Genomic DNA, 26,548 nt, shown 5'->3' with positions numbered 1-26,548 from the left:
TGTGGACTGTTCTCCCACACAACACTTCACACTCTGCTCCTTAGACCCTGGTTTCCAGGTGCAATTCAGGTGTGACCGTTATGAGCTTTCACACATAAAGCTCACACACATGCTCTTTCAATAGCAAGTTATGCCTAGTGTTGGTGTGGGGGTTATGAATAAGAAGCCAGATACCTTAATTCTAGAAAGGTAAGTGAAAGTAAGCTCAGATTGCTGACTCTTCAGTTACTGACAGTGTAGTAGGGAGGTATGAATCAGCATGTTGTATGCCTGTGAATACAAGTGAGTGTAGGTAGCTACATCCTCCTACTCCAGAAGGAAGATTTGATTTGGTACCTAGCGGGTGCTGAGAAACTTGCGTATCTTTTGTTACTCATCTTTTGAAAATGTTTTAATCATGATGCATGGATAGAATATACAAGAGAAAAAAATACAGTGGTGTGCCAAAATAGAAAAGATTGTGTAATTTATGAAGCCAACGTGATAAAAGATGATCAAACTTTTAAATTATCTTTTATTAATGTTATAATTAAGTGCCAAATACTTTTAGTTACAACTTACACGGTATGCAGGAATACTAAATACGTCTATACTTCTGTTATTTACATTTCTTTTGTAACCATGACTTACATGGAAAAGGGAGTGAAACCACCTTTTTGATGAAAGCTGAATCTAGTTTAAAAGTGGTCATAAAAGTTACAGAGCTTTAATTTACAGTACATTAGTATGAAAATAAAAAAATCAAGTTGGTGCTTAAAGGAAGCATTGAAACTCAGTTTGAATTTGTATTTCCATATTTTCCATCTGCTCCTAGGTCTGGCACAATGCTGCGTAATTCAAAGTGATACCTAGATGGTCATGTGTAAGTTTCCATTACTTTATCCCCAGTCAGTTTTAAAAAAATGTTGACTGTTCTAGAAAGATTCTTGCTGTGTCACTAAAGCTGCATCTGAAATGGAAGGTTCCACTTCATGTTTAGCTGTATCTTTCCATTAGGTACATAGGGTATAGGAGAAACAGGAAATATTTTCCAACTAATTTGAATATTGCATGAGTTGGTCTTACAACATCAGAAAACTGCTGTCGGTACGCTCTTGATGGTTTCACCATCTTTTGAAAAACGCTGTAGTCAGTCTTGCATCTTCCTAGCTTTCTGCCACTTTGTCAAGCACAAACAGAGGGGCAAGAATTCTGTTCCTGTTTGTTTCCACGATGCAACCATTTAGCACCATTTCATCCAAAATGATGTGCACTCTGTCCAAGTTGAACATGATCTAGAAACATTTCAAGTTAAGTATATTTTGAACACCACGAAGATAATTCAGAGAAAATCTTAGGTGCCTTAGTCTTTAATCAAAGTTTACAAAAATGGGTATTTCTTAATTTATTCTAGTTTATTTGGCTGTTTTATTTTAATAGAGCTAGGGAAGTGGTTCAACTGATACTTTTTTTCTGACCACAGAGATGTCAAAAGTTGGTGGTAGAGAAACTGAAGCCCCAGCAGTATGCCATCCTGGAAGATGACCACATAGCAGTAAAAGGAAGGTAAACTTGAACTTACATGTAGGTGGTTAATTTTACTCTCTGCCCAAGTACCAAACATTGCCTGAATATAAAATGTTATCAAGGGGTAACAACCTTGAGCATGAAGATGCAAACACTCTGCATTTCTTCTTAGAAAAGTAATTGTCAGTCAAATTCTTAAAATTTGATTCTCAAATTTCCCTTACCCTAAGTTACTATTTGATCTGCCTGAAAACAGCCTAAGAGGAATATGCTGATATGTAAAGTTGAGTCATTGATCTAGTAATAAATCTCATAAAGAAGAGTGCAAGTAAATAAATGGTTCATATTTTAAATACTTTCTAAAAGATACTTATAATCTCTAATGTTCACCTACTGGAAAATAATCTGAAACAATATGAATTTGTACTGTTGTGGTATATGAAATGTGTCCATAACCATGTCTGTCTTTCCTTAACATTATCTAACAGCATCTGTCTCAGAAAAAATGATGACAGGCCATACTCTGGTATTAAGCGGCGGGCATTCTTCTGCATACATTGGTGTTTTGTGTATCCACTGAACAACTGCAAAGGGTTACTTACTGAAAAAAGACTCTTATGTTGCCATTTCTCACCAGGACCTGAAATGGAAATAGGCATAGCGAAAAAGCCTGCTGGGTACATCTGTTATGCCTAACTGACATGCATGTACGACGAGAGGCGTGAATAACCCTTCATCTGCCTTGCTCTCCACCTGCTGCTGCTCTTTAAATGTGTTCCTCGCTGTGCTCAACAGATCAGCTTTGCCTTAATTTTGCTCCTCCTAGTTCTTGCCTGTGTATTGAGGACTACTGCAGTGAAGCTAGCAAGATACTTTACAGTAACTTCTAAACACATCTTTCAACACTTTTTTCCAACTTTGATATGAGTCACTTGAGTGCCTTCTCTGCCCATTATGCTATTCTTGATGCTATGGTTTGAGCTCAGGAAGATAGTCTGGTTTTGCTGTAGTCCTTGTATTTATGTTAGTGGACTTACATTCTAATCAGTGGAGTTGCAAGAGCCAGGGTTTTGAAGGCATCACATTTTCCTCTGCTCAGCATGATAAAGCTTAAGTCTAATTTTTTGAACATGACTCGGGCATTTAAGAGGACTGCTCTGTCTCACGAGTTCTAGTGGATCTAGCTAGAGCAGTCTGCCCTGCTGCTCTGCCAATGAGCAGGAACGGTGGGAATACTGAACGGTACCGGGCAACAGCTGACGAGCCACGGATCTGTATGTATTTGTTCCTCCTAGGTGGTTAATGCAAATGGTGGGGAGACAACACCTTAAACCACCAGAGCTGCAACAACGCGAGCTCGTGAGAGTGAACTGTCTTAAGTCTGAATTCAAGAAATGGATTTAAGTAACATTGACTATCCCCATGCCTAGTTTTTTAGCACCTGACTTTGAGAAGGGAATGCCTTAATCTGAGTTAGGTGCCTTATTTTCCCTGCAATGAGTGGTGAAAGCCAGACCTATCAAACGGTTCACAGGTTCTGGAGAACCAGGGCTGAAGCCAGTACTTGGGAATGCAGAGAGGGATTTTTCTGTGATCGTCTCGCAGATTCAGAAGCCCAAGTCATTACATCAGGTAATGATGACTGGCTCAGTCTCTTTTAAAATGTCACAGTAGAGATGCTGCCTGCCTGAAACCTGTAGAGGGACAGAGGCTGAACCTGTCCTCAGCCTGGGGAATTCCAAACCCATGTTTCTCTGAGGGCAAGCTTAGCTGAGTTGGTAGCAGCTGCACCTGCTGCCTTCTACTTACGGTTCTCCTGCTGCCTGTAAAAGTTCTTGAGTATGATGGTCTAGCCCGGCAATGAGAGAAGCTTAAGTTTTTGTCCCTGTCTTGGTGACTGCTTCTGCTGCGTACATTAAAGCAAGAAGAGGCGCACAGAGATGAAAGAGTAGAAGCTTGAACTTGTTCAGGCTGAACTATTGGGGGAACCTGTATGTTCAAGTTGACGAGAATTCGGCTAGCAGGCTGTCCCCTTCCTCTGCCATTTCAAATTGCCCTGAGTGCTCTGGCCTGAACCCAGTGCTACTGTGTATTTGTGCAGAAGGGTAAGCAATTGTATCACTGCTCCAACAAACGCGTTCTGCTTGACCAGGAGCACAGCGTGTCTAGGTATGTGTAGTAGCAGAATTTAGGCATCCAAATAACTTTACTACTAGTTACTGTTATGTGAGGAAGAGAAACTACAGACATCAACAGGATCTTGGTATGTCCATGGTTCATCAGATAGCTTCTAAACTTAACCACCTAATCTAATTCTAAGTTGTATTTTAAATACTTCTTCCTGAGTCTGACATAGGCCTAAACTGCTTCTAAAAATCAGACTTGGGCCTTTCAATACCGATGAGCAGTACTGTCCTTAAAACTTCAACAGTCTCAGTTTCTGTAGGTAGTTTTACTTTGCTTGGCAGATTAAAGACTCAAGACATTTCTTCCTATGGTATACTTCTCAAGTAAATCATTCTTTACACATGTATTTTAATCTGAGAAGTCAGGATTTCTTTATTCCACTAATGTGAGAATTTTTAGGAAGACAGCTCTTCTCTTGCTGCTTAGTTCACCTCTGGCACTGCTGTACACAGGGCAAGAGGATCTGTTAACAAGTTAGATAACATTCCATTCAGGTTTCAACAAGTGATAAAGCCACCTCCTCCTGGCTTTCAATTTTTACACTCTACCACTGATTCACAGTGTTCCAGTTCCCACAGCGGAGCGAAAGCTCCCCTCTCTCCAGGCTTTCCTCTTCCTTGGAGAGTCCCAAGGATTCAAAACCCAGAAGACTGGAACAACCAGGATCAGTGATAATGCAACAGCTTGCCCCTCCTGCCTTATTTTTCTGCGCTACCTTGTTGGAGAAAACATTTAAAACATTTAAAGCTGATATATCACAGGAAAACTGCCTGCATACCAGTATCTTGCAGCTGTTCCACTCAAACCCAGTATGGTTAAAGGAGATGTCAATTCGCCTGCAGGGCCAGTCCAGGTTATTTCAAAATTGGCCTAGTCCATTACAGAAAATTTAGTTGTATGATTTCTGTCCATCTGTAACCTGTTAATCTCTCAGTCATCATTCCAGAAACAGTGATTTCACTTGCAGTTTGAATGGGGATACTAACACCATTCTGGAAAGATCTCTCATCTTGATTTTTGGAAGGTCTCAAAGCATTCTTTACCCTCAACCCAACATCCAGGTTTCCTTTTTCAGTTCCCTTCCCACCTCCCTTTACCATGCTGTTCTTGGCAAACAGTCAGATTGCAGAGGGAGGAACCTTGGCTTTTTTCCCCTTCCTTTAAGTCTCATGACTATCCTCTATGGTTACATCCCGTCTTACACACACTGCTTAGCCATTCACGTCTGAATGCCCTGCCCAGTGAGGGATATCTATCTCTGATCCTCAGCAAGGCTCATCCTCCCCACCTGTCACTTGTTTGGCAAGTGACCCCAAATTTCAGGGTTTAAAGCCCTGAAGTCATAGATCCACACCCAGCTGAAGAGCAGCAAAGCAAACCAGTTTGAGCAACTGGCAACAGGAAAAAGCTATATTCGGTGTGTGCGCTGCCATGTGCACCACCCAGAGCTGTCATCTAAGGTCCTGCTTCCAGTAAGAATCCTGGCTGCCCACAAAAGAGGATTAAGGGACTTTCACTAGATCCATGCAGAGGCTAACAGGTGTTTTTAAACAAGTATGCAGCAGAAAACGTATTAATCTCTGCATCTGTAGATAAAAGTCTGTAATAAAAGTTTTCAGAGCACCCAGTTAAGAAATACTCTTAACAAGTTGTCAGCCTAGGCAAAAGGTGAGCCCTTACTGTCTGGTTTACAGATTTCAGTCAATGCTGTTGTGGCTGTGTACCTAGCAGTAGAGGTAAATGGCACCTACTACAGTTGGTATTTAAATGTTATGCTGGCTTTTGGTAACTTTAAGAGCTGCCCTTTTTAAAGACATTAATGGTACTTTCTACTATCACAAAGAGTTTTTATGGCACATACATACAAAGAGGAGGTAAATGTGACAGAGTCTTGGGTCTTCTTCCCCAAAACATTCTATAGGCAGATAGTTAAGTGGGGGAGAGGGGGAGGAAAGGAAAAAGGCACATTTAGGACTTGCATGTGACAAATAACCTCTTCATATAGAGACATTTTAAGATATCTCAGGATTTTCCAGGCAAGTAATTAAGGGTGTGTACAGGCTTAAGAGATGCCAAAGTGCAGCCAACACCTTGTGATCAGGTAACACACCCAGGAGCACAAACAAAAGCTTTGTAGATTACAGCACAAGTACTAATGGGGCAGATGATTTGCTACTGAATATACAGCATTACAAAACTTTGATTTCCATCCTGGACGTTCATCTTCAACTAAAGATTAGTTGGAGTTGCTTTTTTTTTAATCTAAAGCCACACATTCTGACTTCATCTTAGGCTAAAAGTTACTTAAAGTGAATGTTAGCAATCTAATGGCAGGCAAATTTTAGGCACTGAAACGCATTTAATGCTTTCTGACCACTTCTTCCTCAAGTGACTATGCCAACATTAAATAGAAGACAAATGGTGCCTTCAAGTTCTGTGATATTCTAGGATATTTGCTCCTACATTGAGGTGAATTTCCGCCAAAGTTTGAAAGGTAGCTGATCTACCTGACATGAGTACATGTCCCCTTACATCACAGACCTAGAAGGAAACTTTTCCCTTAATGAATAACAATTTTAAGCTAATCCTTATAGGTTTCCATTTCATCCACTTATTTTACAGTATGAACTGAAGTGTATCCTTATAAATTCTCAGAATAAATGCATTATTCAGTCTTCTTACTACTTAAATGCACTGTAGTCTGAAAGTGTTATTCCACAGGGGACTGAAGAATACAGTTGATTCACATGAAGTATTCCCTATATCAAAGTTTTTTATCTATCCTAGGAGCAGCAGAAGCTAGCTGCAATGGAATGTAATGGGTTTTTTGGATCAAGACAACATTCTTCAAATGCCTGGTCCTAGAGCACCCTGTCTACCCCCGCCCCTCCCACAGGAGGAACGTAAGTATCCCTTTCTTCCATAAGTTAATAATGTGCCTTCAAGTAAGCTTTGCTTCACCAGTTAAAGCAACAGAAAAGTCAACTTTTTGTAATTTTAGGAACTCCCATGCTTACCAGCATATCGTTCCCTACAAAGCTGCTGTGGTAACACTTGCATTTTTATAGTCTCTTTGTCATCATCACACCAAGAAAGAAGCTCCTACACCATCCAAGCTGGAGTTCTAGAGCTACATAAAATCCCACCCGCTCATTTTATATGCAGAAGCGAGGCTCATGTAGTGCTACTAACACATGAGGAAGCAATACCCCTAGGACAATTTCAGTACTTGTTCGTTCAACTGGCCTAAAACACTACTTACAGATATTTTAAAAACAAACCAAACAACTTTAGAAATGTTACGTTATTCCATCATAGGTACCCTTAAGTATATGACTGACTGTCTCTCAGAATGAAAGTGGACATCCCATAATGGCTACGTGCTTTACAATTCACACATAAAAACTTCTGTAAAAACCAAGGCTAATCTAAAGTAGTTACTTAATTGGCTAGTAGCTAATCAGTGTTCATTTTTGCAGTATGCATGAGAGAACTTTGCAATTGTTCATGCATTGTTTAGCATCACACACACCTATGTCTTACATACATATAAATATTATGTATGAATCCTGTTGGGCGGGATTCAGACTGGACCCAGTCTCTGCCTTGTGCCCAAGGCACCCTTCCTGGCAGCTGACTCCAGCCTCAGGCCATGATGCCAGCTAGGATGTGGGTGCATTTGGGTGTTTGGACCTAAATGAAAGCTGGAGCCCCGTATTAGCAGGAGCTGCATTGCCAGGAATACTGGGGTGATGCACTGCAGCTGGGGAAGCTTTAAGAATCAGTGCACATGCTGCAGGCTTGGTGTGGACTCCAGGAACATTTCAATTGCGTGATGGTCTCAGCCTTTAGATTTAACTGTGGTTTACTCTGTGCGTGAGTGAATAGCCTCCAAAGATTATGATCCATTTTTCATGTTTTTTGATGTCATGTAATTTCCTACTATTTTTTTCATGTTCGTAAACACTACTTTCTATATAGAATAGCCACTATCACTTTTGAAATAAACTTCCATGGATCTGTACACAAAAATAATAGCGCAGAGACAGGAAATCATGACAGCCTCCTGCCAGATACTTCATATACAAAGATTCTGTAAATACTACTTGGTGTTCACTGCTACAGAGCTTCAGCCAGTACTTCCTCCATCAGATACTCTGCATCCAAGCTAACTGTACTGAATGTAAGAGTTAGCTTAAGACTATTTGGCAAAGGAAATGGTTTAATCCCAGGTGGGGATATTATCTTACACACTATGAAAGGCATATTGATGGATTATTGCTTGCACTGCATTAACATCTAAGACACTTGTAGTCCAGATCTTGTATTGTTCTCCTGGGCCTGCTATTCAAGCTGTTGTCAAAAATAAATACAACCCTGAACAGCTCACTTCTTTATCATTATGCCTCTGCTTTATGTTTGATGTTGAGGGTATCTCACTTCATTTCAACTATTTTACATATCCTCTCAACTTATGAAAAGCTCCTCTTCCTTAATGGGAGAATTATTTTGTACATATATAGAAGTAAAATGTTTTATTTTAAAATTGTTCCCAAAATGTATAAAAGTGCATTTCTGAATGAGAAAAACTATGTACATCATGCATATGTCACACATGTTGAGGAGAGACATGTCACACATGTTGAGGAGAGACATGTCACACATGAGCTTTTCCAGTATTATTTCCAGTAGTATCAAATAAGATAAGTATTTTCCAAATACTTATATTCACACCCTCATGTGGACAAGACCCATGTAGAAGATTAATTTCTACAGGAGTCATTCAGACACCGTATTGCACCCATTGCAAATGTTAGTGCAAGCATATAATGCAACTTCTCTAAACAATGCAGCTGTATGCAGAAGTTTGCTGGATATGCAGGAGCCTTTCTCAGCTATTAAATGAGCTACTGGTGATAACTCTAAGTGTATAACTACAGGAAATTCCTCTTGGTATGAAAACAATGACCAGAGGCAGGCAGAATTCAGAATCATCGGTACTCCAAACACTCTAAGACAAAAAGAATCAGGTAATTGCAGGCTCAAAGTACACCATATGGAAACATATGGGGCTATTTTTATGTATAATTACTGCACAGGTCAGGTTAGTCTCTAATTCAGCAAAGCTCATGCACAAGTACACATAGTTCTAATCCTTGACTATAATAACTGAATACACAGAGTCCCTTCATGCTGAAATTTCATTATTGTTCTTTTATAATATTAGTGAATTTAGGAGTGTTATATTAATACCACAGCATTTTGTGAATTTCAGGAAGGAAATACAGACAGTATATATACACATACAGATATATTTTAAGTTCAGTAAACGAGACAGAGTTACAGCATGTAGCAAGCATTAAAATATTTACAAAAGTGAAATTAATTATTTCCTTTTGTTTTTTTCAGTAAAGAAGTGAGAACAATTACAGGAAAAATTACAGAATTTTTCTATGTTCTTCATATGTACTAATTATTAAATAAGGTAAATAAACTAAATTGCTTTAAAGTATTTGATTCTAGGGTGGCAACTGTATTTCAGTATAACCTCTTTGTACCAGTAGATCTGCATTTAACCAACAACAAACATAGGCACAAGGATTGCTGGAGTAGAGTGAGCAAGCAGTGGGATTGGAAGAACTGAGGAGGAAGACGACTGTTTGTGCTACATTCTCCTGGTTTAATTTTCCTTGAATTCAGTATTGTATTTTATTTACTTGCTATTTGTGTTTAATTATTCAGGACTGTATGTTAGTATCTAGTATTTGTTTGTATTTGGTTTTTGTTCATTTTTAAAAATTATATTTTAGTTAATACCCTGCAAATTGTACACATGAAAATACAGCTGTGTAAGGGGAGGGAGGGGAAAAAAAAGGTATCTGTAGCAATGCCTGGTTTCCTAAATTTCCTCCTCCCAGGCCTTTCTCTCTTTCCATTGATACAGAAAGTAAAACTCACCTAGACTTTCATGAAGCAAGATCAAAGCGCAAATCTAATCTTACGATGATGCTACTGCTGTTTGGCTCAAGACACAGCTTTACCATTCAGTTCTTATTATTGCAGTCATTTCAATATCTATTTTATTGTAAACTTAAAGAAAAAAGTAAAACCCTGAAGTAATGATTAGCTAAGCCTGAAAGTTCCCCCATGAATATATCGTTCCATGTCTAGGTGCTAATGGTACTTAGTTCTCTCTAAGCAAGCTCTCCCTGTCTTACTTTAAATGGTACCAGGCTTACCCTAATGACTGAGGATTTAAATAGGTGATCCTCATGAACATCAGCCATGCTTTCAGAAAGATGCCAAAATGGTGCTACTTACTGTAAGTGAAAAATTTGTGAAACATCTGCATTGTCTCCACTGTTTGACAGTCAGTGCTATGAAGACAGTATGAACTAGAACGTACACCAAAAAAGAGACAGACAAATGGATTTCTGATACTGAAAAGGATACATCTAATTCACTCTGCAAGGAAAAGAGATGGACAACCATTAGTTACAGTTTGACCTGTCATCTCATAGTCATTAAACATTACACATCCCTTTAGAGGATAAAGAAAGTCTTCAAAATACAGATACGAAATTTTAGGGTGATTCAGATTTCTGTTCTGGACTGTACAATTACATGCTCTTTCCTGCAACACTGCTTTGCCTTTTACGTGTTACCTGCCTCTGTAACAAAAGCTAACGTCCTGAAAAACCCACTGAGGTCACCCACAAGTAACAATTTGAATATACACAGTGCCATCTGAATGAGTGGGTGGAAAACCAGCATCTCTGATCATGGCAACCCCAGCCCTATATTCTCTCTTCCTCCTTCTGCAAGAACAGGATGTTAATGCCAAGTTTACAATTTATATAAAAACAGAGTTAAAAATATTGCTGCAGATCATTTCAACAGCAAAATCTAGACATTGTATATACCCATGGCTGTGGTAGCTGTGGCTGGATATATTAGGAGAGGGAAGGTAACTCTAAGCTTTGGACCCTTAGCACTTCTATTGCTCCAGCCCCACCAACACAATTCTTCACACAGTCATCATTTCCCTTCTAGTCTTGGCCTGGATTTACTCCAAGTATTTTTATTCATTTAACCAAAATGTCTGAGTTAGAAGCCCTTGTGGTCTCTCTGCAGTCAACAGAAGAGATGGGTATCTTCAACAGTTGACTCATCACACTTGAGGCATGACTCACTTTCTCGAGATACTCATCCATCTCCACTGCTGATAATGGGAGCTTAGGATGACCAAACTTCTAACTTAGGTGCCTCAGTTAAATGTCTAAATTTAGAAATGGTTAATCACAGCCTCAGCAGTTAAGACCTTGCACAGTTAGGGTGGAGCTTCCCCAGTGTCTGCTGAAAGAGGGAATCTTTATCTGCTACCGAGGGCATTTAGTTTGCTAACATGGCTTCCACTCACAGTCTAGCCCTGGAGTTTTAGGCAGAGTTCCCACTGGTAAAACTGCTACTACTTCTATGGTCTAAAGATGCTCTAAACTGGACTAGTTCTAGTCTACAGGCCTCCGCTGAGTGACCCTGCCATTTCAATTATAAATTTTTTATGTATCACAAACATTGTGTTTTAAGAGTCTGATAAGTTTGAGTTTCCTCAGCATTAAAAAGTAGTTGAAAACACTGGAGTATGTATTCTGAACCATATGCAGAGTTTTCCCTGGGTAGCCATTATAAAAGTGAAGGGGACTCAGAATTACATCTCACAAGCAACTTTGAAAGCTTTCCCCCTAATTCTGTTAATGTTTGTTCTGATATTTGAATTCAAGCTCTGTAAACTCCATTAGATAAAAATAGAGTATGGGAGAATGTTTAAAGCTCACAAGCCTAAAAATAATAGATGACAAAATGTCCTTCTAGAGCAGGACAGATGTTCTTTCCTTTCCCAGAGTTTTGTCTCCATTGTCATAATCATAATTTGGGATTCTGATAAAATTCTGCAAATCCTAAACATTAATCCATAATAGTACAGACTTATACTTTCTTGCTCTGTGGTTTCTGCCAGAAACCCCAGCTAGAATTATAGCCCTCTTCTTCAGTGCTCTGCCATTTATCGTGTTATATGCTATTAAAAATAGAACCACGGAATGGCATGAGATTTCTAACCACCCCCCTTTTCGGTTCCCCTAGTTTCAAACCTTAAATGCTATGGAAAATACAAAAAACTCTGGTATGATGAATTCAGCAAATTTCTAACAACTATCAGTGGTTGGATTATATATGTGGTCAAGGAATTATATATACTACATTTATATGTATAAGAACTACATCTATTTTTGCTCTGCCTCAAGTGAAGAAAATAAAAGTTGAGAAGTGGCTGGCAACTATTAGCTCAATTAGATAAATAAGATGTGACTAAATTTGATTGTGCATTCCTGTGCTGCTGGGATCAAATTCCATTCCTGGTTATAACTGCTTAGGTTGGTACTGCAATCATAACAATTTTAAGAAACAAATTCTGAACTTAGTACAGTCAGAAAGGGATATACTTAGTACCAGCAGTTTCAACAGGCTGGTGCGACGTTAGTTGAGATAATAGCCTGAAACATTTGCCAGGCATCTGAATAGTGAAGGGTGCAGATGACTTTTTCAAGCATGTCCTTGAATTCACAGAGGGAGCTCTGCCATGTCTGCTGTGGTACTAGTAGTAGGAAACCAGTTACAGACCCTGCATACTGATCTCCTTTATGTATAATTACCAATGTAATACCCTCAAGTACATGGACCATAGTCCCATAGTCCATAGGACCATAGAGGAAACTCTATCCAGTCCTCTTTTCTGAGAGGGATATCCAACACATTTCAGCATAGACAAACTGAAATTGATAACTGATGCCCAAGTATGATTTCAAGCAAATTTCTTTATAACAAGATTATTACAAATCTTATACTAAATAGCACATGTTCTAACCAGGATTATAATGCTGTGTTTTCAAACTTGGTGAAAACGAACAAACAAATCTCCCACCAAAAGGAGCAGTGTCATTTTAACTGGAGTCATGTCTGATGTTGAATCCTCAACAAAATGACTATCTATATAATAGCTGTTTTATCAGATATCCACCGTTCCATGACAACAATATGGGGAGCACAAGTACAGACTGGTTTCTGAGGTTTCATTTGTTCCATCCCTCTGATCTTGTTCAGTGAGAGTGATGTCAGCTCCCTGCTTAATGCTTACACCGTCTTTATCATGAATGAAGTGCATTTGGGGGTTGTAATGCTAAGAACTGCAAAAAAGAACTGTAAAGAAAAACCTCTTTATTTCTTTAAAATGTATAAAATGCCAGTGGCTAATTTAAGAGTAGATGACCCAAAGAAACCCCTGAGTATAAGCATATAAAAACATGCTTTTCTAACAGAAATATTTCTGGTATTCCTTGTCTGATGGTTTATAACCTATGTATGTATACTTTTACTTCTCTGAAAAATCAACTAATACTGCTTTTTTTTCCCCCTTTTTTTTCTTCCCTTTTTTTTTTTTACAGTGGTAATATTCATGCTAAAGTATTCAAAATTCTAAATGTATATGAAAAAATATTTTCTCCTTTGATTTATTCCCTGAAATGACATATTCACTAAAGCTTTGAAAGATAAATATTTTATAATAGATTCAATGTCTCACTCACCACTCTGCTGAAGTATTTGTCCAAAACTTCCACAAAATTATGAATTAGTTCATATACTGCCATCTCATTCTGAAATTAAATTAAAAACAAATGAATATTAAATGAATAGCTAGAAAAAGTAATAGTATTCTTTGTGTTATTTCAGTTTGTGGTGTATGAAAAGCAACTAGAAAATATAACAAGACCTACAGTAAAGTGCACAAGCTCAGGCCACCATCGTGAGAGGAGGTATGGTTATCCAGCAGAGGTACCGAGAGCAGGGGAGTATCCTGGGGCAGAAGCTGCAGGCCAGCCACACAAGTAAGCACTGCAGCACCTGATGGATTTGTCTTGCCTGGGCTGCTGCCATCCCATTGCATCCTTTGTTCCACCATCACCCAGGTTAGCTAGATAGATACAGCTAACTAGGCTATGCCTACCCATGCTGAAGTCACACCAGCCAGCTGCAGCACAGAGCCAGGCTACGCTGCAGCAGTATAGATGGGCGATTTTTGTGAGGTGTAGCAAAGCCCCAGATTGCATGCCATCATAACCCTGACTTGAAGACACTCTGGTAGTCAGCAGCTACCTTCCACACCACCCAATTAAAGTCTCCAATAGTAAGCTTTGAATTAATTTCTGAGAACTGGGAATCAATGCAAACACTAAAGCCTTGCAGGCTCAGCCTGAACAGATGAAATAACAGTACTTGTCAATTTTCAGTTAGATACCTTTTTTTTTCCCATACAATAAATTGGTATCTTTCTAGCTGACAGTATGGGAATTTTTTCTTTGGCCAGGGAGGTTAAGAACAATGAGCAGTTGGGAAGTCACCTCAGATGAGACAGCTGATCTGGCTGTAATGCTAACATTTGTTCAGAAACCCCACCCTACATAAATTTGTTTAATCAAACATAAATTTAGAAAGCAGAATCAGTATAAGGCTCATGAAGACTGCCTCATGATAACAGTTCAGTCTACTGCTACAGATGAAGTCAAACATACGTTTTCTTTTATACTTCTTTTTATTTCACAGAAATAAAAATGTCTTTTTGCAATGACTCCTTGAAATTCTGTAATTGCTATTGCAAAATTCCATGCTGGAAGAAGACTTGAGTTCTTGCCCATGACTACTACAAGCTTTCATTTCAAGAGTGTATATAATTTCTTACCTCTGTCTCATTGATTCCAACGACTACAAAAAGGGCTGCATACTGTCGGTATACCAGCTTAAAGTCCTTATACTCAATGAAAGAGCACTAGGCAGAAGCAAAATGAGTCAAACATAGTAGCTGCCATTTAAGCATACGACAGTATTAAGCAGAGTGCTCAAAGAGCCTAAGCTTTCATATTCGTAAGGCCTACAAAGAACAATGGATTTCCCAAGATCCACCATAAATTTTTGACTTGAAAGAAATTTAGTAGGATAACTATTCCACAAAACTTTCCATCTTCTGGTAGAAAACATGCTATTTCCATTTTCTTTTTAAATGGAAAAACTGGAACATATAGAACAGAAGTGACTTGTTCAGGTTTTAAGGCAGTCAATACTTCCCCTAAATTTTAATTTGGAAGCCCTTCCAAAAGAGACAACCTCTTTTTCATATTTAAAAAAATGATCGACATTTTTATATAAAAAAATTAAAGTATTTTATTTCCAGACTCAGGGAGAAATTCCCATGTCTTTCACAATAAGACAGAAGCCAGCAGATGGTGCTGTTATACACTGCTTTACAAGTCGCCTCCTTTTTCTGAAGTATCATTTTGCTCAGTCCTTGAAATGGCAGCATACCATTAGCTCTTTTAGTGGAGTTTCTGTTTGGAGACACTCTTGCAAGCAGTATGGAGGAGGTTAATTTCTTTAGTCACTGTCAATTCTGTGAACTAAGGTACTTTATAGAAACTGCTATTTTTTCTGAGGTTTTCTAGAATGAAATATGAGGACACAATTAATGAAAAATAAAGCAGCTGACTTCAGAACACAAACCAAAAAACTCCGCTCACAGTCCAAGTCACAGATTCTCCTCCAATGCAAGTCAACGTGCTCAAAAGTTTTGCTATGTTTGGTACGTTTCTTAAAGAACTAGTGGCTCAATTAAGTGAGCCATGAAAATCTCAACTTTCATCTAAGAAATTTTCCAACTTCTGAGTTTTCTGACTTTCTTGCAGAAAGTGTGAAAACTTTTTTGAATAAAAATGCCTAATAGAGAGGCCTAAAAATTTGTGTTTCCAAAAACCCCTGTGTTTTAGATGGTATTTTCATAACTTGGAATCCTCTCATAAGTTTTCTGTTTAAACTTGGAGCTGTCAGTACTATCCCTACTACCTTCTGGCAAAGTAGCAGTAATATCTCTCTATCGACCTCTACCAGACAAGCAATAACAGGATAAAATAAATTCTTCCTGGACTTCTGAGCTTCTTCAAACAAACAGGAGGAATCTTCATGACAGTGATACACAAAACTCCAAAATCTCTGTAAGCCTCAGAAAAACATATTTGTTCAATGCAGAGTAACAGTTCAACTGACTGAATGCATAATCTAGAAATACAATCTTTTTCTTCACAAGTACAAATTAAATTATGACCTACAATGGAAACTGATGTGTTTTCAGAATTATCGACATGAAAGATGTGAGATGTTGATAAAATAAAATGGCTAGGGGAAAAACTACAAAACTTACCTGATCCTTTGAACGGGAGAGACAGTTTTTGATTACTTCAGCTTCCAACATTGTCCGTTTATTAATTTCTACATGCTCGTAATACCTAGAGAGCCTTGTTTGACCCTGCTTGTTTACCATAAGAAAAAATTTTATCATTTCTTCTTTGTTGATCTCAGCGGTAGATTTGAATATGGGGTGCAGGAATCAAGAAGAGTATTTCTGTGAGGGAAAAAAAAAGTATTATGCATAGGAGTTATAAAAGACTTTCTAAAAGCTAGCCAGCACAGATCTGCATATTTTTAAGACTGAGTTTATTGCCAAAACATACAATATAGGGAAAAAATCTCTAATCTTTTGTATGCATCCCATGAGTAAAACTCCATTTTTTTCTAACACAAATAAACACAAACTATCTAATAAATAATAGCTTTCACGTTATCAAGCAATTTAATTTCTTTGTAGGATTTGGGGAATTGGAGGAATAAACATTTACTTCTTCAAAACCATAAATATACTCACCATTTTCTTCCTGCATGCTAACTGGTTTGAGAACATTATCAGAAATTTGCCCAAAACATAAGGATAACACAGCTCATAAGACCAAAATTGGCCTCTGAGCAGGTTTTTTTTTCCCCCTCCTGACTTGTATTTAGCAATCTCATTCATACCATCCTGACATCAGATTGAAGGGAGAGAGGACAAAAGGGAATGCATGGGCCACAACACATGACCATTTCTTTAATGCAGAATGAGAGCCTCCTAAATATTTGGGTATCAGCAGTATCAGCACACATCTTGAGCTGGACCATAAGCCACTGAAATCTGTTTTCTCCTGTCTAATTTCCCATACTGACGCAAAAGGTAGATTCTGCAGTTAATGAAAACTAAGCGTGGCTCTTTGAGAGCTAAGGAGAAACGTGTTCATGTTAATTACTCAAAACAGCTTAATCTCAATCTAAATCAATATTAATCCACACAATGCCACTGAAATACAGTTGTAGAATATAAATGTCACATGCAATGTACAATGAAAAAGGCTATTAAAAAGAGCACAGCATATATCAGAATCTGCTTGCTAAACAACTGAAATCTTTCATGTTTTGAAAAGCATGCAAAAAAAGGTAAGCTGCAGATGTAATTTTTTGAAATAGAAGTTCTCGGTTCTTTTCTTTAATGCCAGAAAACAGGCACTGTAATGTTTTCCATCTGACTCTCTGTTTGGATCACAGATTTATTGGCCCAATTGCTCTTGAGGTTTATGCACTGGAAATACAGCAACTACCACAAAAGCTACTTCTTTATTCCAGTTCTGAAGAGTTGCTCCTTGCCTGGTGCAAATATTCTCTCCTAAGGTCTCACAGCTCCTGTGAGAAAGTCCAAGCTGAAAAAAACGTATCAGGAATCCACAGAACAATACAGTGTAGCTCTTTGTGTAAAAACAGTATATCTTAATGCAGAAAAGCAAAAGGGGAAAAATACAAAAACAAAAATAGGTCTCTGAGGCAGCAACCTCATAGACGTTTAAACATATGCTGATTTTTTATAACAAGGCACACTGCATAGCTGCTGCCTCATATTATTAGCAGAATAAACTGGCTATATACCATTCACGGGTGATAACACATAAATCTTTCATGACAGTGATACAAAAAAATCCCAATATATTGTCCTGACATTAATTGTTACTTACTTCTAATTCATATTGGTCACCTAATTATTTTCTGAAAGAAAAGCCACCTCCATTATCATCACCTTGGATCTCAAGAAAGCGATCCCGTTTTCTCAGTATACTGTGGTTTACTCCATATACAAAGAAGTTTAGATTTCTATACTAAATGTATCTTCACTAATTAGACCTGATACTGAGAATTCATTTCTTAACTAAGTGACACCTCCAGGGAATACAAGTCCAGGATTAATCCTCAGGGCAAGACAGTCTGTTTGGAATCATGACAGTCTCAGAGCTTTCTCACCTCCGCCAGGCACAGTGAGGGCTCTTCACATCCAGAACAGGTGCACACTTTTGTTGATGCGCTCGGACACAAGAGTCACGGACACTGGTCCGTGCTGCTGCAGTGGTGCAGGCGGCTTGTCCACTGCGCCCCGGGCTTCTGAACTAGCACAAGTGGGTCTCTGAGAAAGAATGAACCAGGTAATTAAGACAAAAAAGGGCCCAGATGGAAATGTATGGCGGGATCTTCACAGCTGGATGGCAGCTTAGGCTGACATTTATGACTAAATGGGAGAGCACCATCTATACAATCTTTTCTGCATTTAATATGTGGCTCTTTTCTTCCCCGTTCTATTTTGTGTTGCTGCTTGAAGTTAGAGTTACAATAAGAAGAGATGTCTTAATATGTTGAGGCATAAAGAAAGGTAGAACAGTGAGATGACTTAGTCATTTTTTGATACAAACCTTCCAAGAAGCAAGGATAAGAAAGAAGGACTCATTCCAGCTCAGAATGAGGCACTCTAGCAAGGGCCAACCTCACATGCAAAAGAAACTTGAAACTTTAAAGCTACTCAAAAAAGGGTTGTGGCCTGGAAGAGGAACAACCTAAGAAATGCTGCCCATTGTTTTAATGAAAAAAAATAGCAAACTCAGACACAGGAGACCAAAAGCTATGCATGTTGTTCCTACTAACTGCAAAACATGTCTGTCCAAGCTAAACAGATAATGACAGCGACATCGACAGCTTTTCTTTTTTCTTCTTAGTTTTATGCTTCATCTTTGCGTTTGGTACTGTTGAAGCACGAATTAATAGTCTTCTGTTTTGAATAAGTTATTTCCAAGCTATTTTAATAGTTTAGTCATAAACGGTACTGAGGAGCATAAGTCCTCTTCTCGAAAATCAGCAAGTTGCACAAATCCATCCTAGAAGAGTAAAAACCTGAGGCTTAACATCTCTACAGATATTCAAGTGGGACCTGAGAAAGGCAGGACAGTAAAACTACCCCAAGAGCATTGACAGAGCTGTTGTACTTTGAGTTACTGTCAAGCAATATATAACAGAAAAAATATAAGAAGAATTGATATGTATGGATCCTATTGCAGGATTGGCCCCTAATCCTAATTATTGCTTTATTAACCTAATCTTTCTACATGGTTAATCCTTTTCTGTTGTTATGACTATTGTATCTGCGTGTATTCTTATGAATGGCCTTGATTGTTTTACATATGAAAAACATAAAGTTTTACATACTTGCGACCAGATTTTTTTTTTAATCCTCACAAATGCTCTTATCCAGAACAGATATAAAAAAATGAATCATGTTGTAACAGAGGTAGAACCATAGTAGTACTCAAATGTGTTATCTGTAATTTATGAGACAATCATTATTCACAGTATTAGAACAGATGATTATCATCTGTAGGAAAGAGGTCCACTAGTATCACTAGTCATTTCTGTATTTTCCCCACCAGCTCCAAAGACAGCTTCCAGAAATTTTGCTCATATAAACGGCAGCACAAGCACACTGTTTTGTGTAGAAACACTGGAATAAATTTACATGTACAAATAATAATTTTTTTAAAATTTACTAAAAGCATGCAAACATAGCTGTGGGATCTGACTTTGAGAATAACATCAGTGTTAAAAATATCTTAAGGTTGTTTTTTTTCTTTAAAAACAATTCTGAAAAACATCACTTGTAGAAATAAAAACATTTACTTGCACAATTTAGGCAAAAAAAGGAAATTATTGAGTTTTGTTTCTAACAAACAAAGTTTATTTCTTCTCCTTTCATCTTGGCTTTCAGATACAGACAACACATTAAGATTAGTTTTGCACATATAAGATGAAAAGAAACCTATGAAGTATAATAAACAAACAAAAAGCATATCTGTGCATGTTGATGGGTGGAGAAACTCCCATTCCTTCAAGTTCTATGTGTTTGAGAAGCTACCTTTTATGATCAATAATCGGTGCCCTGCTTACAAAGATAGCTCAATTTCTTCTGATACAACTCTTACGTGCTTTTCTGTGCATTCTCACCACACACCTGCATGTATCCATGCACATACACACAAATTATAATGCTTTTATGCATACAGAATCAAATGGTTCAAGGGAATTGGTGACAAGATGCAAGCCTTTCATATCTCTGCCTTTATTTTGCTCATTTTAGTAATGAAAAGACATTACTATCTGAAGGCTGTTTGTCAGAAATGAATAGGCTGTCTCATTCCAGGTCACTGGACAACTATCTGCATCACAAATGCGCTTAGGAACAGAAGACTGGAAGGGACTATCCAGATCCTGATGGACTGTGAAGTCCAGCTCTCCCCATTACAGTCAACCATGCATTAGAAATTTTGTCCAGAATAGCCTACAGTATATGCTTCATGCATACCCGATCTACAAAACACCTACGAAATTCTATGACAGAATGAAAAACCTCAGAAGGCATCACCTGGGGAAGATTTAAAAAGTCCTGAAATTGCAAACTTCCCTTCAAAAGAAATTACCTTCCAGAGTGACTGTGTAGCACTCTCCTTTGTTTTATTTACAAAATATTTATTCTATAAGGATATTTTGGCATGCACGCAAATGACATAGTTTAACTACTGTGATTTAAATATGCGTTGTTACACTGTGTTAGATCTCAGCCTCATTAAAGTATCTCTCGCAGATAAGTATCTACGAGAGAAAACTGGTATCATGATTGGCTTGTGTGACTCACACTGATAGACTGATGGAGTATGTAGTTGTTGATAACTTACAATACCATGGCTTTAACTCCTTCTAAACCAGCACATCACAGAAGACTAAGGACCCAGGCTCATGAAGAGGGATGCTTCTTGATTTTACTGCCCCCAAGCAGGCTCTTCCCCCCCCTGCCTATAGAGGTAACTCCAGCCTTGTATTTCAAGACAAACTGAAACCTGCCTGGTTTGCTTCAAAATCCTGAAACAGAAACCATGATGGTTCAGGAACTGCTTCCAGGAGATGCCAGTTCTGTAGGCTGCATAGCCACATGAGACACCTCAAAGTAAGTTGTCCCTGTTTGTGAGTCACACCCCTAAATGCTGTCTTTTCAGATACTGTTGAGACCTCTTAGAGAGGCAAAGCCTGCAATACCTGTTCTGCGGATACAAAGGTCTTAAGTCTCCAGCGCGGCCAACCCAGCAGATTCTATATGCAGTAATATAAAACATATTTTAAACATAATTTTAATTACTCCTCCAGTGGATACAGCACTCGACATTAATTTATTTTGTCAAAGATATCACCAATAATTACACACTCTGACACATAAATTATAAAAAATACCAAAACACAACCTGAGTTTGAAACTTCTTGCAGTAGAGTTGTCATTAAAATTAGATTTGTGTCTCTCAAGCTAAAACCACTCTAGTCAATATCCACAGATTTAGAAGCATTTTAGCTATTGTGCTATGACAAAGTTTTGCAACACTCTAGGGCTCTCAGCTAAAATGTAAATAAGAGATCAAATCTAGCAAACAAGAAATGCATGACTACATTTTTACAGATCTGCTTCACCAAGAACTAAAAATAATTGTTAGACAGAACTAGAAGCCAATAATTTACTGCACTGTCCAACTCTAAACAAGTTGGTTTTCTGGATGCAGAGGTCTAGCTCCACTTTATGTGTGTCCTAAATGTAGAACTAAATGGGTTAAACTAGAATTAAAGCATTAATACAAAGGAAAAAATTACTAAATGGTACAGGCACAAGCAGGTGACAGCATAGGAATAAATATTTTTGAGGTATATATTAGGCTATTGAGCTTCCTGGCTATGAATTTATTGTACAGAAGCGTGTAGCAAATGAAGACCGCTCACATTATTGATACTCTTGCTCTTCCTTGTTTTTGTTCAGACCATGGACAAGGCTTTAATAAAAATCACATGCAGTGTTATTAATATTTATCCATAATAGCAATTATTTTTGTATTCTAGATCTTATTACTGCACACATTATAATTCATCCAAAGATGAAACAATTATGTCTATGTGGCTTTAAAATAAAATACTGTGTTCAACTTCAGGATCAGGGATTTTAAAAAAGCAACCTTATTCATCTAGGGAAGTCAGGGAGGAAGGAAAGAGTAAAAAAGTTTTCCTTTGCTGTTGAGTTGTCAAAATGCTGGCTGAATATAGTAACGGAATCAAATTGCAGTAACTCCCATACACTCAGGAATGAGGAATGTCCTGTAAGATTGGAGCTAAACAAAAGGCTAAACTGGTTATGAGGTAAGTCTTAATTTTTAGTAATGATTTGACACTGTCAGTAGACAATGAAAAAAAATCAGCTGAGGTGGAAAGGAGTTGGTTTAGATTGGCTAATCTGTATGGAATCAGGAAGACTGTAGGATGAAATTTCAGTAGGAAATGATTTAATGGGAAAGAAAGGAAGGATTGGATAAACCAACTGAAATATCAATACGCACCTGAGGAAATTAGTAGAGAAAGGAAACGTCAGTACTGAGACAGGCAGTATTTATTTTTTCAGTAATTAACAGAATTCCAGCTCTGTCAAGAATGAGCCCTGTTTAGGAACCTATCAATTTTCTTACTGAATGAGTACAGCATATAAATATTTTGAAGACAAAACCAAGCTCCCAGCTTACTTACAATGGGTGACCTACAGATCATTTCAAATAGGATGCGATGATAATTTGTAAATATTGCATTTCACAGCAACATTTTGCAAGTGAGGTAATTTCACCGCATCCAAACTACAGCATCAAACACTGCATTGCTATCACAGATAAAACTGAGCCAGACCAAATAAACCAGTAATTTCTTACAAAACCTTCCTCACACGGAAAGGACTTTTGAATAGAAAACATTGTGCGCTGTCCCTTCTCATCAAGATGGGAACACATTACACACATCCCTTACCATTGAGATACCAGCAAGATGACCATTCATTTAAAAAAACATTAGCCAGCTTCCAGAGACATACCATAAATTTAAGAAATCTATTCTAAAATCACCTCCTTGCGGGGCAAATTGAGCGCACCATTAAACCGCACTGAGTTTTAGAGACTTAGGCGTCTTAACCCCCGATTTGCTGTTCGCACGCCGGTTTAGGAAGCAGGCCCCGGCCGAGGCCCAGCGGCATTCCCGCGGACTCTTCCGAGGGCGTTTGACACTCCCGAGGCGCGGAGCGGCCGCGGCACCGGCGAACCCAACTGCCGCCGCCTCAGCATATAACGCCACCACTTCCGCTTTTCACGTCAGAGCGGACGGAAACCACCCGGCCGCGCTCCCCCGCAGCGGCCGGGCCTGGGGCCGCCCGCCGCGACACCGACCCACCTGGGGCCGGGCCGCGGGCGGGGCGGGGCCTCCCCTCTCCTCAGGGCGGCGGCTGCCGACGGCGGGTTGCCCCGGGGCGGGCGGGGGCAGCACAAGAGGGAGACAGCCAGCGGCAGGGGCCGCTGCCCCACGGCTGTCCCCTGGGCGGTGTGCCGCCACCCCAGCCCCGAGAGGCGGCTCCCGACGCCGGCCCGCTCCCCCGCCCGCGGGGCACGGCGCTCACCTCGCCTCCTGCGCACGCGCACTCCGCCGCCTTGCCCGTCCGGCAGGAGGAAGCCGGCGGGCGAGGGGAGCGATTTCCCGGCATGCGCCGCGCCGCTCCCCCCTCCCCTCCCCTCCCCTCCCGGCCGCGGGTGGGTGGGCCGATGGCTCGGCGGCTGTAATGGCGGCTGGCGGCGGCTCGGCGCTGCTCTGACACCCGGATACTGCTCGGCGCAGCCCCCCCCTCCCCGCGCCCGGCCCGCCCCCCTCCTCCCCGCCCCAGCCAGCTCCGCTCACCCCCTCCCTGGCCCCTGCTCCAGGCCCCCGCCGCGGGACGAGGAGGAGGGCTCCCCGCAGACAATGGACGAGCACCCCGGAGCCGGAGGAGGCGGTGGGATGGCGGCCGCCCCGAGACCGCAGCAGCCACCGCCGCAGGCGGGTGGGAGCATGAACCTGCAGTCGGGTGGGGGCTGCGTGGGGGCCGGAGCCGGCGGAGGAGGAGGGCAACCGCAGCAGCCCCAGGGCCCCGCGGCCCCGGCTGGTCAGGAGGCGGCGGGCCCCGCCGAGCTGTCCCGGCCCCAGCACTACACCATCCCGGGGATCCTGCACTACATCCAGCACGAGTGGGCTCGCTTCGAGATGGAGAGGGCGCACTGGGAGGTGGAGCGGGCTGAGCTTCAGGTACGGGGGGCGAGGGCAGGCTCCGTGCGGGGCGAGGCGCGGGCTGGGACCGGCTCGGTGGGCTCTGGGGACCGGGCCGCGCTCGTGGTGCGGGAGCCGAGCTGCCCGGGCGAGCGGAGCCTGTTGGGCCCGAGGCCGATCCGGTAGCTGTGGCTCGGGGACGGTACCTGGGCGAGATACGGCGGGCGAAGAGGCGTCGCCGGCCGGCGGGGCCGGCGAGGCGCAGCCCCTCACGGCCTGAGCTGGGCTCCTTTCCCTGGGGCAGCCATTTTGGTTTTTAGCATGGCGCCCGCCTGGGCTCCTGGCTCCGGAGGCAGCCCCTGCTCCGCAGGCCTCTCGCCCGTGCTGGCGTTGCGGGGCCCGGAGGACGGCTGGGGAAGGGCGGGCGGGCGCTGCCGCGGCGCGGGGCTGCTGACCCTCCTCGCCGCCCGCCCGCGGCACGGCGAGCTGCGCCTTGACAGCTGCGATCGGCTCCCTCAGCACAATGACTCCGGGGCTCTCCGGGCCGGCGGCCTCCTCACCCCTGGGTGGGGGTTATGGGGAGCAAGAGCCCCCGGGCCTGGGAGGGCTGGCGCCTCCCCGAAGCTCAGCGAGCGGTTGCTTTAGGGGGAGAAGAGGGGGTTGCGAAGAGGCAGGAGTGCTTGTCTCCCGAGCAGGGAGAGGACGAGGAAAGGGTTGTTCAGGTAAACCTCAAGTGAAGGACTTGGCCAGGCACTCTGATTTGAGGCAGATCGAGTGTGTGGTCACCTTTCCTCCTGTCTCGTTTCTTTGGACATTTCGTATGGGAGAAACAACTGCTGAAGAATAGTGAGGAGTTGATGGGTCTGCAGCTTGGTCATTTTAATATACATAAAAGTACAAACTTCATCTCAAGAACAAAAACTGAATAATTCTTCAGGCTAGAAAGCAAGTGTTTGAGTTCCAGGATTGATCTCTTGCCATTAATGTTTGCTTTTAGTAATAGAAGGATATGTCTACTAATTAGTTTTGCATGTAAAAATAAAACCATGCATAGACTATTACAAGTTTATGTACAGATTACAAAATCCACTGAATGTGAGGTATCCATATAGGAGTCATTATTCTTTTACAGGACAGAAATGTAGACAATAACAGTTAACAAACTTTGTTGCTTCCAAAGAATTTTTGGTGATTTTTGTATTGAGTGACTGTTGACTGTCTTAAAGTGGCATTCCATCAAATTGTACTGTAAGTAGAGTTTTTAATAGCATGCTGCAACAGCAGCCAACATTTGTGAGGTATTTACTCTCAGATTTCGGAACCAAGAACTATACCTGACCCTGGGCAATTCTTTCAGGACTTCTCAACTCTATAATAAGCATGTAATCTGCACTATTTTTGCTACAACTATAATTAAGAAAGAATTTTTAAAAAACACCAAGGGAAACAAATGAAGAGGTTTCACTATTTCCTTCACTTACTGCCTGTCTTACCATTTTAAGCCTTGTGGAATGGCTGTTTTTAAAATCAGTTTGGTGGACATTGGTGAGCATTTTTGGCAGAGAACAATTGGCTGTTTCGCTTGTTTTCTCCAGTGTCTTAGTAATAGAGCATTATGTTTATAAATAAGTTGCTTAATGCCATTCATTAGCAAACAAAACCATCTTGGCATATTTGTTTTATGTGTAGGCTTGTTACTTTAAAACGAAGTACTGCATTCTGTACTCTAATGTAAAGCTCAGTTCAGAGACTTTGAAAGCTGTGTCTGACTGAAAAAGTGCTGCTATGAACTCATGTGGCCTCTAAACACTGTGATGTGCTCTTGCCAAGTCTGCTGCTTTTGCTTGTAATTGCTGTTTGTCATCCATGACCATAGTGTTGCTTATTTCTGAAGTTACCGTAGTAGTTCTGACCCTGGCTGTATAGGTGTTGATTCACTCTACCTCATGTGTGCATCAGGTCATGGGACAGAGACAGCATAGTCACTGTGCAGTGCATGTGCATGAGGGTGGGGTTTTTTATAACTTTGGAAGCCCAGGAAGTGGGGGAGAGCCATTACCTTTGGATTTTAAATGTCAACTTGTACAGTGGTGAGGACTGAACAGGAATGCATTGAGAATGTTTTTGGAAGAGATGTGTTTACCAGGCCTGTGGTGTTTTTGTTGTTCTACAACTCAAGTTGTAAAGTCCCAGTATATTTTGTGATTAATAAAGCCTTAATAGTTTGGACCCCAAACAACAGTTCTGTCCATTGAAACTGCTGAAAGTGTTATTCATCTGTGTGATACTATGTACAAGTGTGTTTTTGGTGATTAAGGCCTCCTGGGTTGAAAGGAAAAAAAAAATTCTGTAGCATGACAATAGATAATTAATATGGAAGTATGAGAGTTGGATTGTTTAGATGCAGTTTTCCTCATGCAGGTAATTTCTTCTTTCAACATGA

The 26,548-nt window shown here is 40.6% G+C and overlaps 2 protein-coding genes across 14 annotated transcripts in view; one reads left to right on the top strand and one right to left on the bottom strand.

Moving 5' to 3' along the window:
- Window positions 1-494: 494 nt before the first annotated feature.
- AP4S1 (adaptor related protein complex 4 subunit sigma 1) lies at window positions 495-24,431 on the bottom strand. 11 transcript variants are annotated; one of them, XM_072863542.1, is made up of 7 exons: window positions 24,312-24,427; window positions 17,950-18,109; window positions 15,995-16,195; window positions 14,486-14,572; window positions 13,335-13,403; window positions 10,135-10,158; window positions 495-1,274 (listed from the first exon to the last, which is right to left on the bottom strand). In XM_072863542.1, the coding sequence occupies exons 3-7, from the start codon at window positions 16,130-16,132 to the stop codon at window positions 1,146-1,148; spliced, it is 447 nt and encodes a 148-aa protein (XP_072719643.1). In that variant the 5' UTR covers window positions 16,133-16,195; window positions 17,950-18,109; window positions 24,312-24,427; the 3' UTR covers window positions 495-1,145. The 11 variants fall into 11 exon arrangements, with proteins under 11 accessions (XP_072719643.1, XP_072719642.1, XP_072719639.1 ...); XM_072863541.1 differs by lacking the exon at window positions 24,312-24,427 and adding an exon at window positions 23,486-23,615; XM_072863538.1 differs by lacking the exon at window positions 24,312-24,427 and adding an exon at window positions 22,910-23,475.
- Window positions 23,594-26,548, top strand: part of STRN3 (striatin 3) — a 68,559-nt gene continuing 65,604 nt past the window's right edge. Inside the window, exon 1 of one of the 3 annotated variants that reach the window (XM_072863535.1) lies at window positions 23,594-24,144. In XM_072863535.1, the coding sequence (XP_072719636.1) occupies window positions 23,824-24,144 (321 nt within the window). In that variant the 5' untranslated portion in view covers window positions 23,594-23,823. The remainder of the gene's footprint in view (window positions 24,145-26,548) is intronic. The other 2 variants (XM_072863536.1, XM_072863537.1) reach the window with 2 other exon arrangements.

This window comes from Ciconia boyciana, chromosome 6 (assembly GCF_034638445.1).
Source record: "Ciconia boyciana chromosome 6, ASM3463844v1, whole genome shotgun sequence".
NCBI lineage: Eukaryota > Metazoa > Chordata > Aves > Ciconiiformes > Ciconiidae > Ciconia > Ciconia boyciana.
Note: the sequence above shows the minus strand (reverse complement) of the source record. Positions and strands in the feature narration are given on the sequence as shown.

What these genes read in the sequence shown, in the direction of transcription:
- AP4S1 (XM_072863546.1), bottom strand. Translation starts at nt 16,132, where the DNA reads ATGATAAAATTTTTTCTTATGGTAAACAAGCAGGGTCAAACAAGGCTC. An exon ending in ACAAATACTTCAGCAGAGTG is followed by an intron (nt 10,159 to 13,334) that starts GTGAGTGAGACA and finishes TTTTCCTTGCAG; the next exon opens with AGTGAATTAGATGTATCCTT. An exon ending in AATTAGATGTATCCTTTTCA is followed by an intron (nt 1,275 to 10,134) that starts GTATCAGAAATC and finishes AAATGTTTCTAG; the next exon opens with ATCATGTTCAACTTGGACAG.